This window comes from Geotrypetes seraphini, chromosome 3, assembly GCF_902459505.1.
Source record: "Geotrypetes seraphini chromosome 3, aGeoSer1.1, whole genome shotgun sequence".
Lineage (NCBI taxonomy): Eukaryota > Metazoa > Chordata > Amphibia > Gymnophiona > Dermophiidae > Geotrypetes > Geotrypetes seraphini.
The window spans coordinates 24,813,327-24,825,844 of record NC_047086.1 but is presented as its reverse complement, the minus strand read 5'-3'; the positions used below and the strand labels follow the sequence as shown (position 1 = coordinate 24,825,844).

At 43.9% G+C, this 12,518-nt stretch overlaps 1 protein-coding gene across 3 annotated transcripts in view; it reads right to left on the bottom strand.

Annotated features, from left to right (window-relative positions):
- ZNF292 (zinc finger protein 292) overlaps positions 1–12,518 on the bottom strand; it is a 191,282-nt gene that overhangs the window by 122,272 nt on the left and 56,492 nt on the right. For all 3 annotated transcript variants that reach the window (XM_033937210.1, XM_033937211.1, XM_033937212.1), the window contains exon 4: positions 1,914–2,049. In XM_033937210.1, coding sequence (XP_033793101.1) covers positions 1,914–2,049 — 136 coding nt within the window. The remainder of the gene's footprint in view (positions 1–1,913; positions 2,050–12,518) is intronic.

Here is a 12,518-nt window from a genome sequence, read left to right as displayed (position 1 = left end):
AGAACCTACGCACAATTCCTGGGGAAAAGGAGGACTCCTGTGGTGAAAGTTGCCCTATGCTCCTCAGACTAAGAGTACTTGGAGGACTTATAAAGTTTTTCATCAGAAATGTGCTTGCATTATGCTGAAATGCTGCCAACGTTCACCTGAAAGCCCCCACAAGCGATTTTTGTGGAAATTGGGGCAGAAAGTTGAAGGAGGGTCTCTCCTGAGACGAAAGGCACCGCTTCCATGCAAATTTAGTCACCCCTTGGGGGCTGCAGCGCACACGGAATGTGGCTGTGCAACTGAGAGCCATCCACCACAAACGAGGCATGAAATCAATTCATTTCAATCTGGGAAGGCCATCTATGATGCTTGGAGCAAAAATAAAGCTCCTAACTATAAAAAAAATATTGATTTATTCAAATCGGGAAAATCCAAGATGACCACCAGGTGCCAATTTTGTAATAAAATTGCCTGGGAAAGTAACAAGAATCCACAGAAAATGGCGATTTTAGAAGGGGGGAAGGGAGGGGTTAGGGCATGCAGAGAAACCAGTCAAAAAACCCTTAAGACCTCCAAAATCGCCAAAACATGCTGTCACACTGCTACTCACTGTTCCATTGTGCTGAATGTGAGAAATACCAGCAATGCTGTAGAAGCTTGTAGGGAGATCAAATGCCTCAGGAAGCTGTAAAGCAGGATTTCAAGTCTTCTGACTGTTGCACCGGCCCAACCACCATGGCCAGTGACCTCCGCCTCCCTCTGATACATTGCACAACCACCTGGCGGAGGCACGCAGTCCAGCTCGGATCCCAGACACGCCTCCATGGATCCGTTCAGCCTGCATCACCAGTGGACGAACCTGGGGTGAGCTGGTTCCCGATCCTGGAGCCCTGATCTGTCCTGCAGGATGTCCAGGGGGCTTACTGCCATGCAGGGAACCCCCCAGAAGCAGACATTCTCCAACCGTCTGCGATCTCCCGCCGCAAGGATGTTCTCTTCCCCCCCTCCCCCCACAGGGAACCTCCACAGCACGATGGCAGAACCGCGAGGGAAATACCGAAAACATTACTAAAACTATTCAAAGAAAGCACGAACAGAAGAAATTAGCTCCTACAGGCTTGGCATGTAGAAAGCAAAACTGGATTCTACTGGGCATGCTCTAGGCCGGATATACTAGCAGAGGGGAGGGGTTATGGCTTTAATCATCTGAAGATTTCTACAGTGCCTAGTGGTCAGAAATGAATAAAACCCACTGGTTCCGGAATAAAGTGAGATTGCACAAGAAGCACTCGTTTTTTTAATTCTAGCTTTAATAAGGGAAAGAAATTGAACAAAATAAAAAACAACATTTGGAACCCAGCATCTCTTGCAGAACAATGCTGTGCAAAAGTGAATTACTGACTAGGCTTAACAGATCAAGCCATATTTACTTGTCTTTAATTTAACATCTACCTTATGCTTTGTTATAAGATTCTTAAGTTGGTAAATCAAGAAATGTATGGAAAATTGCCTAGATATTTTAATAACATTTTGCAAACATATAAGCCAAGCGTGTACACCGAGATCTGAAAAATGTATGCTGCTGGATGTGGGAATAAGAGGGGATATGCACTATGTACATACAGAAAAGTCTTTATTTTCAGTGACAGGTCCTGTTCTATGGAATAGTATTTCTGGAACTTTACATTTCTGTAAAAACATGCTGAGATTCAGAAAGTTATTAAAAACTTATTTTTTTGTTCAGGCATTTCGCCGAAACAATGACTGTATATATTTTGGAATAATCCTGTACTATCCTGCCTTAAGGAAGTTTTGCTATAATACAGCTGATGATTCTTTGTGTGCGTTTGTTTCAACATTTTGGATGTTTTTATTGTAAGTCGCCTAGGTTTTTAGGCAAATAATAAATAAAGCACAAAACATACCTCTCTCTTGCTCCAGTGGTTCTTGGGAAAGAATACTCTGTAGCAATGGATTCTTCCAAACCCCGTTCTCTTGGGTTAAGTTCGACAGCAACCTCAACTCAAAACTGCCATGTTCCATCAACTTTTTATGAGAAACCTTACAAAGACAGGAAGGAATAGACTCAGCATTCTTAGCACCATGGAAATTTTCATGCACAACCTACAGAGCCTCCTTCTGGACATGTTTATACACATTCATAGGTTAAAGCAGTAGTTGCACTCAGGAACAAAACCCAATCTTCTGCATGATAGTACAGCACTACCACTAGGCTACAGAATCAGTCTATCCTACAAAGCAAATCTTATAATTGATGCTCTCTATAGGCAGCAGGATCAATCAAGAACACATCGGGAGGGGGAGCACCTATGATAGAACAGCTTATTTAGATGAATTGAACGCCTCTTATCACTAGACCCCTCAACCCCCAACTCCCCCCCTTTACCTTTTTTTTCATTCTGGTGCCCTCCTTCGCTAGACACGGCTGCCTGTCTGGTCCCTGCAAGCAGTGATGGCTGAAGCGGCTCGAGTCCTCTTCTTTTCCCTTGCAGCAGAGCGGCGCACAGGCCACTTCCCACAAGAACTGACCAGGCAGGCAGCCTTGTGCGCTGCTCTGCTGTAAGGGAAAAGAAGAGGACTCGGAGGCAGCCACGTCAGCCATCACTGCTTGCGGGAACCGATGGGGCCTAGATAGGAATCCGCGTCCAGCAAGGGAGGGTGCCAGAATGGAAAAAAAGGTAAGGGGGGAGGGGGCCGGGGCTTGCCCTGCCGAATTAAAAATAGGGAGGAGCAGGGAGAGGCTAGGCCTGCCTGCTTGCCTGCGGGAAGGCCTGGAGGGGGGAAGCCTGCCTGGGGGGGCTGCCTGGGAGGAGGGGGAGGCCTGCCTGCCTGGGGGGGATGCCTAGAAGGGGGGAGGATTGCCTGCATACCCTGTCCCTACCTGCCTGCCAGCCACTAGGCCTGCCTGCCCTGTCTCGGCCTACCACTAGACCACCAGAGGGGAGACAGGGTACAGAGCATGGCGGGGAGGGGCTACAGGGTGCAAAGCCTGGCAAGGAGTGTAGGGTTGGGTGCAGAGCCTTGCAGGGAGAATTTGGTTCAGAATGTTTTTTTCTTGTTTTTCTCCTCTAAATCTAGGGTGCGTCTTATGGTCAGGTGCATCTTATGGAGCGAAAAATACGGTAACGGAGGAGGGGACGGGAAGAAGCACGCGGAGGGAGGGTAAGGAAGGGGGTGAACGTTGTGTCTTGACTGAATACAGGTACGGGAGGGGGGTTTCGCTCCATAAGACACACCCTTATTTCCACCCACTTTTTTGGGGGAAAACGTTGTGTCTTATAGAGCGAAAAAATATGGTATATAGGTCATTTCAGAAGCCTTATCTGACTTCTACATGACTATATACCAGCACTGACACATGTAGATTGGCTGTTATGTATAAATGGCATTTTCAAAATGCTATTTACACATGCAGAAAGCCCCGCATACAGATTCCAAGGGAGCATGTTGTAGGTATGATTAGGGTGGGTCATAAAAAGCATTACAGATCTTCATTTTACAATCAAAAAACATATATATGCAACAATTCTTCATCAGTTTTTGTACCTATTACATGCCATGTGTAACAGTGTTCTCCCCAGAAATTTTTTCCAGCCAAGTGGCATGAAAAAGTAGCCAGGTGGGTCAGGACGGGGAAATTTGGTGGTGGGGAAAATTAAATGTGTACTACTTTTATTATTATTTTCCAATGCTCAATATGACTTTCTTTTTTAAGGTTTGACATTTGTGCCAAAATATTTTTACTAAATTTAAGAAGTATCCAATTCTAGAAGTGAATAATTCCATATGTGCCCTCTTTCAAATGGTTGAGGTTTAAAAAAGACAAATGCGTTAATGAAGTCATTAGGTTCAATCTAGCCTTTTATTTCTGCATGAATTTAAACAACTAAAAATATATATATATATTGCTCATCCAGTCATAAAAGAAATGGCTCTACAGCACCTCTAATAATGTTTTGATCACTAGATTCTTTCCTGAGGTCTCACTGAGGATATGAAAGAGATGCGATCCCCACTTCCAGACCTCTTCCACTTAATTGATGGAGAGGTGTTACTGAGCCTTGAAGGAGACCTGTGTGATTGCACTAAAGCAAAATAAAAAGTAGCAGATAAAGATCATAGTGAAAGCTAGGGTAAAACAGTTTAGGTAAAGATGCAGGTAATAATTAGCAATGTATTAAAAATATTTTATTTGCTTATGTCATTTGAAAGCTGCTTGATGTTAATACAGTGGTACCTTGGTTTACAAGCATAATTCGTTCCAGAAGCATGCTCGTAAACCAAAATACTCGTATATCAAAGCGAGTTTCCCCATAGGAAATCATGGAAACTCGCTTTGATACGTTCCCCCCCCTCCCGAGGCCAGCGGCGCTGCTCTATTCCCCCCCCCCCCCACGAGAACTGGCATTGCTCCCCCCCCCCCCGAAGCCCCCTCCCCGCGATCCGGCACCCCACCACCAAGACCTGAAGTCCCCCAGACCCACCCAAACCCACTTCTTACTTTCAGCTCGGCCTCGGCACCGGCATGTCCTGTGTGTTGGTGCCGGTGCCCGAAGATTGGCCTCCTCTTCTGTGCTGTGCCTTGAGCATCTGCGCATGCTCAAGGCCTGTGAGTTCACGTTCTCTCTGAGATTCTCGGAGAGAACGTGAACTCGCAGGCCTTGAGCATGCGCAGATGCTCAAGGCCCAGCAGAGAAGAGGAGACCGATCTTTGGGCACCGGCACCAACGAACAGGACATGCAGGTACCGGTGCCGAGGCCGAGCTGAAAGTAAGAAGCGGATTCGGGTGGGTCTGGGGGACTTCAGGTCGCGGGGCAGCAGGATCGCGGGGAGGAGGGTGCTGGATCACGGGGGGCGCTTGTAAATCGAGCCACGCTCGGTTTCCGAGGCGCCAATTTTGCGAATGTTTTGCTCGTCTTGCAAAACACTCGCAAACTGGTGCACTCGTAAACCAAGGTACCACTGTACAACTTTAATTTAATTCTTTATAGTGTGTGTTTGGTGGGGGGGACTCAACACCTACGTCAACATTAAAGTTAGAATAGGGTCATTAAATCCAGTGGCGTACCTAGTATATATGACAGCCAATGCTGATCATTTTTTTAACAACCCCATCCTTTATATAAAAAAGATATTTTTAGTAACAGTGAAATGTCTTCCAGGATCCTCAGCTACCAGGAGTTCCAGGCAAATACGGACTATAATTAAGGAAGAAACTAAGGATTTTAACACTGATGTTGTTATCCATCTGGGAACAAATGACCTGGCCAACAACTCCACACTTGCAGCACAGAAAGCTTTTCGGGAGCTTGGTAAAGGCTTGAAACCTTTTGTAAAGACTAGCTTTTTCTGAAATTCTGCCTGCATATGGAAAGGGAGAGCAAAGAGTGAAAAACACAGAGGACTTTAATAGATGGCTCAAAGCCTGGTGTCATCAAGAAGACTTCAGGTACATAGGAGGATGGGGAAATATATGGAAGGACAAGAAGCTATATTGCACTGGTGGGCTACATATTATTACAGCAGGAAAAATAAACCTTGCAGAGAAATTTAGACAATATGTTTCTAGACATTTAAACTAGAAGGTGGGGATGGTGTATGTATGAAGGACAATTTTAGAGACCGCCCCCGGCAAAAGAAAAGATGTGATAGTAGTAAAGATTGCAACATAAACAATATCAGCAACTCATTTCTTAGCATTGCAACGGAAAGTGAAACGAAACAAAAATCTATATGAAAAAGGAGATTACTGCTGAAAAATAGCTGGAAAGCGATGACCACAAATGCTCGCAGTCTAAGCAACAAAGTTCATGATCTGCAAGCCCTGATGTTAGAGGCAGATCTAGATATTGTCGCTATCAAACAGACATGGTTCAGTGAATCACATGGATGGGATGTAAACATACCGGGATATAATCTTTTTAGGAAGGACAGAGATGGTCAAAAAGGTGGAGGAGTAGCTCTCTATGTAAAGATCAATATCCAAGCGACCGAAATGCAAGGGACCTAGCGAGAGGAAGAAGCGATATGGATCACTCTGAAAGGAAAAGATGGAACTTCTATCTACGTGGGTGTAGTCTACAGACCTCCGACTCAATCGCAGCAAATTGATAAGGATCTGATTGTGGATATCCAAAAGTTTGGAAAGAAAGAGGAGGTGCTGCTGTTGGGAGATTTCAACATGCCAGATGCGAACTGGAATGTTCCATCTGCGGAATGGGAAAGAAGTAGGGAGAATGTGGATGCCTTTCAAGAGGCTCTGCTCAGACAAATGGTGACGGAACCCACAAGGGAAAAAGCGATATTGGATCTGGTCCTCACAAATGGAGAAGGTATCTCTAATGTTTGAGTGGGTGCTCACCTGGGAAGTAGCGATCATCAAACGGTTTGGTTTGATATAACAGCTAAAGTGGAAAGTGGCAGCACGATACTTAAAGTCCTAGATTTCAAACATACGGACTTTAATGCAATGGGAGAGTACCTGAAGAAAGAGCTGTTAGGATGGGAGGACGTAAGAGAATTGAAAAGACAGTGGTCTAAGCTGAAAGGAGTGATAAAAATGACTACGGACCTTTATGAGAAGAAAATAAATAAAAACAAGAGAAAAAGGAAGCCGATATGGTTCTCCAAACTAGTGGAGGAGAAAATAAAGGTGAAAGAGTTGGCGTTCGTGAAATATAAAAAAAACCAAGAAGATGAGTGCAGAAAGGACTACAGGGTGAAACTGAAAGAAGCCAGGAGAGAGATACCAAATTGCTAAAAATGTAAAAAAGGGAGACAAAAATTTTTTCAGATATATTAGTGAAAGGAGGAAGATTAAAAATGGATTTACTAAATTAAAAGCTGCTGGGAACCAGTATGTGGAGAGTGATGAGGAAAAAGTAAATGTGCTAAACAAATACTTCTGTTCTGTGTTCACAGAAGAAAATCCTAGAGAAGGACTGAGATTGTCTGGCAAAGTTACACGAGAAAATGGAGTAGATTCTGCGCCTTTCACGGAGGAGAGTGTTTATGAGCAACTTGAAAAACTGAAGGTGGACAAAGCGATGGGACCAGACGGGATCCATCCCAGGATACTAAGGGAGCTCAGAGAGGTTCTAGTGAGTCCTATTAAAGACTTGTTCAACAAATCTCTGGAGATGGGAGTGGTTCCTGGGGATTGGAGGAGAGCGGATGTGGTCCTTATTCACAAATGTGGTCACAGGGATGAAGCAGGAAATTACAGGCCTCACTTCGGTTGTTGGAAAAATGATGGAAGTGTTGCTTAAAGAAAGGATAGTGTACTTCCTTGAATCTAATGGGTTACAGGATCCGAGGCAATATGGCTTTACAAAAGGTAAATCGTGCCAAATGAACCTGATTGAATTTTTTGACTGGGTGACTAGAGAGCTGGATCGAGGACATATGCTAGATGTAATTTACTTAGATTTCAACAAAGCCTTTGATACGGTTCCTCATAGGACGCTGCAGAACAAACTTGAAGGGCTGAAGTTAGGACCCAAAGTGGTGAACTGGGTTAGAAACTGACTGTTGGACAGACGCCAGAGGGTGGTGGTCAATGGAAGTCGCTCGGAGGAAGGAAAGGTAAGTAGTGGAGTCCCTCAGGATTCGGTGCTGGGGCCGATCCTGTTCAATATGTTTGTGAGTGACATTGCTGAAGGGTTAAAAGGAAAAGTGTGCCTTTTTGCAGATGATACCAAGATTTGTAACAGAGTAGACACCGAAGAGGGAGTGGAAAATATGAAAAAGGATCTGCAAAAGTTAGAGGAATGGTCTAATGACTGGCAACTAAAATTCAATGCAAAGAAATGCAGAGTAATGCATTTGGGGATTAATAATCAGAAGGAACTGTATATGCTGGGAGGTGAGAAGCTGATATGCACCGACAGGGAGAGGGGGACCTTGGGATGATAGTGTCTGAAGATCTAAAGGTGAAAAAACAGTGTGACAAGGCAGTGGCTGCTGCCAGAAGAATTCTGGGCGTATAAAGAGAGGCATAGCCAGTAGAAGGTGTTGATACCTCTGTATAGGTCATTGGTAAGGCCCCACTTGCAGTATTGTGTTCAGTTTTGGAGACCGTATCTGGCGAAGGACGTAAGAAGACTTGAGGCGGTCCAGAGGAGGGTGACGAAAATGATAGGAGGCTTGCGCCACAAAACGTATGAGAGACTGGAAGCCCTGAATATGTATACCCTAGAGGAAAGAAGAGACAGGGGAGATATGATTCAGACGTTCAAATACTTGAAGGGTATTAATGTAGAACAAAATCTTTTCCAGAGAAAGGAAAATGGTAAAACCAGAGGACATAATTTGAGGTTGAGGGGATGGTAGATTCAAGAGCAATGTTAGGAAATTCTACTTTACGGACAGGGTGGTGGATGCCTGGAATGCGCTCCCGAGAGAGGTGGTAGAGAGAAAAACGATGACTGAGTTCAAAGAAGCGTGGGATGAACACAGAGGATCTAGAATCAGAAAATAATCTACTATAATAAAATGCTAAGCGCGCATGCACACTCTTACCGCCGTGTTCCCTGATCTGTAGTTCTGTGGTCGGCAGAGTGCGCATGCTCGCTAAGGCGCATGAAAGGCGGTGCGGAGCGGCGGCTGCCGGGAGGAGGGCTTCGAGCCGATGAGGGTCGGGCACTGCTCCCGTGGCCAGCTGTACCAAACTTTGCAGGCCACACAGCACCTGAGTAGAACGTTTCCTCTGACATAAGCGATCGCATCAGAGGGAACGTACTTCTGAGGGGCAGAGCGGCCTACGAGGTTCGCAAAAGCCGGCCGCGATGCTCACAACGCTGCATACTGGACCGGGGAAACAGGTAAGGGGTGCTGCTGGAGCAGAGAAGAGGTGCTACTGGACTAGGGAAGAAGGATGGGGGAGCAGGGAAGAGGTGCTACTGGGCTGGGGGAGCAATGAAGAGGTGTTACTGGACCGGGGGAGCAGGGAAGAGGGACAGGGGGAGCAGGGAAGAGGTGCTGCTGGACCGGGGGAGCAATGAAGAGGGACAGAGGGAGCAGGGAAGAGGTGCTACTGGGCCAGGGAAGCAATGAAGAGGGACAGGGGGAGCAGGGAAGGGGTGCTACTGGGTCGGGGGAGCAAGGAAGAGGTGCTGCTGGACAGGGAAGTGGAGTGGGGAGGGAAATGCTGCTGGTGAGAAAAGGGGGCTCAGGCTGAAAGGGAACAGATGGGAGAAGGGGGCTGGGGGGGGTAAAAAATGGGCTTGGAGCTGGGGCTGAAAATAGGGGACATGTGAGGGAAGGAGGCTTTACTAGCACCCGTTAATGTAACAGGCTTAAACACTAGTATTAAATATTGAACTAAGGCCAGTACTGAGCAGACTTGTACAGTCTGTGTCTGTATATGGTCGTTTGGGGGAGGATGGGCTGGAGAGGGCTTCAATGGCTGGGAGGGTTTAGATGGAATGGAGTAGGTTTTGACGGAGATTTCGGCAGTTGGAACCCAAGCACAGTACCGGGTAGAGCTTTGGATTCTTGCCCAGAAATAGCTAAGAAGAAAAAATTTAAATTGAATCAGGTTGGGCAGACTGGATGGACCATTCGGGTCTTTATCTGCTGTCATCTACTATGTTACTATGTTAATCCATGAGTCACACAATAAGGGTGCACCTAGGAAAATGCAGCATCTTAAACACTGCAGTGAGCACTAGAACACCAACACACGCATTGTAAAACTAAACAAGCCAGATCCTATACAGTCAATTGATCCTGAACAGTTGATGCTAACAGAAAACCATGACCTTTTCATAAACATAGAACACAGATACCCCCTCGCCCAATATGGAATAATCACAAACTAAAAATAGAAATATGTAGACAAAAGTTAAATTGAACCAAGAAACCAAATTCTGCATACAATGCAACACCACAGAAACAGTGACACGTCCCCTAAAACTGCTACATAGTGCTCCAAAAAAAGTCAAAGTTTGACATTACTTAGCTCCCACAATAATTGAGTAATAAATGCGAAATTTGGCGCATGTCTCAGTACAACGTTGTTTTCAAAAGTACAATTTCAACCTCCAAGCTCTTTCCATTAGTATACAAATTAAGTGTAAAGTTGCTAATTTGTGTAAAAAGGCCAAAAATAGGGTATTTTCAGCCTGCTTTTACAGAAAAATACCTTTTAGAAACTCTTTCAAATCAGTCTCATTAGAAAGAGCATATTTCAAACCCCCTAGAAAAGTGGGCTTCATTTTTCAACGCAGGTTAACAATGCCCGAAAAAGGGGGACAAAGTTGGGAGATGTCACCATGGAAACGGCCTACGTTTCAACTTACAATTATGTCACTTTTCACACTGTTTTTCCCTGTTTATTTTTACTCAAGCTTTGGGTACAATTATAGTGTTCTTAATTAATGATTATTCCTAACTAGAAATTGAGGTGATAATTTTGTTGCATGCAGATCACAAATTACAACTTGTTTTCTTTTTCAGATCCACATTATTATTAATTCAGTTTAAAATGGATGCCAACGAATCGACTAATAATAATCCTTTTCTGCCAGACTGTGCCATTGGGCAAAAATTGTTGTCAAAGTGTCATGACGGCACATTTTATTCTAAAAAATGTGGGCTCATTTTTTTACATAATTTGTCAACCGATGAAAAATTGCTTATCACTCGGCGCTCTGAAGTTGAACTGATGGATAAAGACCAAATCTGCTTCCACCACAAAGCAAAGTATCTCGACAAATACGAATTAAAGCAAACATCGTGTTGTAATCCATTTGAAAAGAAAAATCATATTGTTCAAAGTGGATTGTTAAAAGTCGATCTTGCCATGTCTAATGATTTTAGAAAATTGGCAAAAATAAATATCAAGCCAGGTCAGAAACTTTGCAGTAGGTGCAAAGCCCAATACGTTTCAATGAGTGAAGCTACTGCAGCATCTTCATCTTCAGACGATTTTGATATCAGCATCTCCGATGCAGTTGATCAAAGCTTGACTGCTTTAGGAACCTCTCCATTGAAAATTCGAAGGTTAGCTAGTAGAGATAAAGCCGGCTATGTGATACGAAAAATTGAACATGTGCAGAATGTGATAGCCAAGAAGATTACATCTGCTGCTGGAGTTTCAGCTGAAGAAGTTGGGCCGTCTCGTCAGTCTGTAGAATGCAAGTTATGTGAAGATTACACTGACCTCATTGAAGAAATGAAAACGAAAATTGCAATATCCAACAGGTCAATGAAAGTTCAATTATTGACGATGGCCCCAAAAAGTTGGTCAAAAAAGGAAACAGCAATGAAGTTTGGCGTTTCAGAGCGCATGGTCAGAACAGTCCAAAAAGTAAAGAAAGAGAAAGGCATTTGTTCTATACCTGATGCAAAAATTGGCAAGTCCCTTCCAAAAGAAATTGCAAATAGAGTTTAAGATTTTTACGAAGACGATGAATTCAGCAGAATATGTCCTGGCAAAAAAGATTGCATTTCAGTCCGCCTCAATGGTTTAAAAGTACAAAAGCGGCTGCTGTTGTGTAATTTAAAAGAGCTGTACGTGGCGTACTGTAACAAATACGGAACTGAAATTGGTTTTTCCAAATTATGTGAGCTCAGGCCAAAGTGGTGTGTAACCGTTGGTGCATCAGGTGCACACTCCGTGTGTGCCTGCACGATACATCAAAATGTAAAGCTCATGCTACAAGGCGCCAATGTCAAAGAGATCTACAAAGTTCTTATGGAAAAAACTGTGTGCGACCTAAATGTCAAGGACTGTATGCTACAATGATGTCAAAACTGCCCTGGTGAAGAAGCACTAACAGCATACCTGGAAGAAATATTCAAGGATTTAGATCCAGAAGAATCAATAGAATTTAAACAATGGGTTCACGCTGACCGTGAAACATTAGAAACAAGCATACTAACCATGGACAACTTTATTGAAAGACTTGCAAGCAAGATTTGGAAGTTGACAAGCCACCATTTCATTTCAAAACATCAAAGTGAATATTTGAAGATGTTGAAGACAGGCTTAAAAGAAACGGAAATGATCGTTTTGATGGATTTCGCTGAAAATTACTCATTTGTTGTACAGGATGCCGCCCAAGGCTTTCACTGGGAAAATTCACAAGCTACGGTACATCCTTTTGTTGCATATTACCTCAATGAAGTGGGCACATTGCAAGTTGTAAACTGTTGCATTATTTCTGATCATATGCAACATGATACGATATCTGTACACGTGTTTATTCAAAAGTTGATCGAATTTTTGGTAACTCAAACAAACATTACCAAAATATACTACTTCAGTGATGGCTCAGCTGCACAATATAAAAACTACAAGAACTTTGTGAATTTGTGCAATCACAGAAATGATTTCAACATTGAGGCTGAATGGAATGTTTTTGGAACTAGCCACGGAAAATCACCCTGCGATGGAGTTGGTGGAACAACTAAACGACTGGCTGCCCGGGCTAGCCTCCAAAGACCATCAACGGATCAAATATTGACGCCAAAGGATCTATTTAACTTTTGTGACCAAAATATA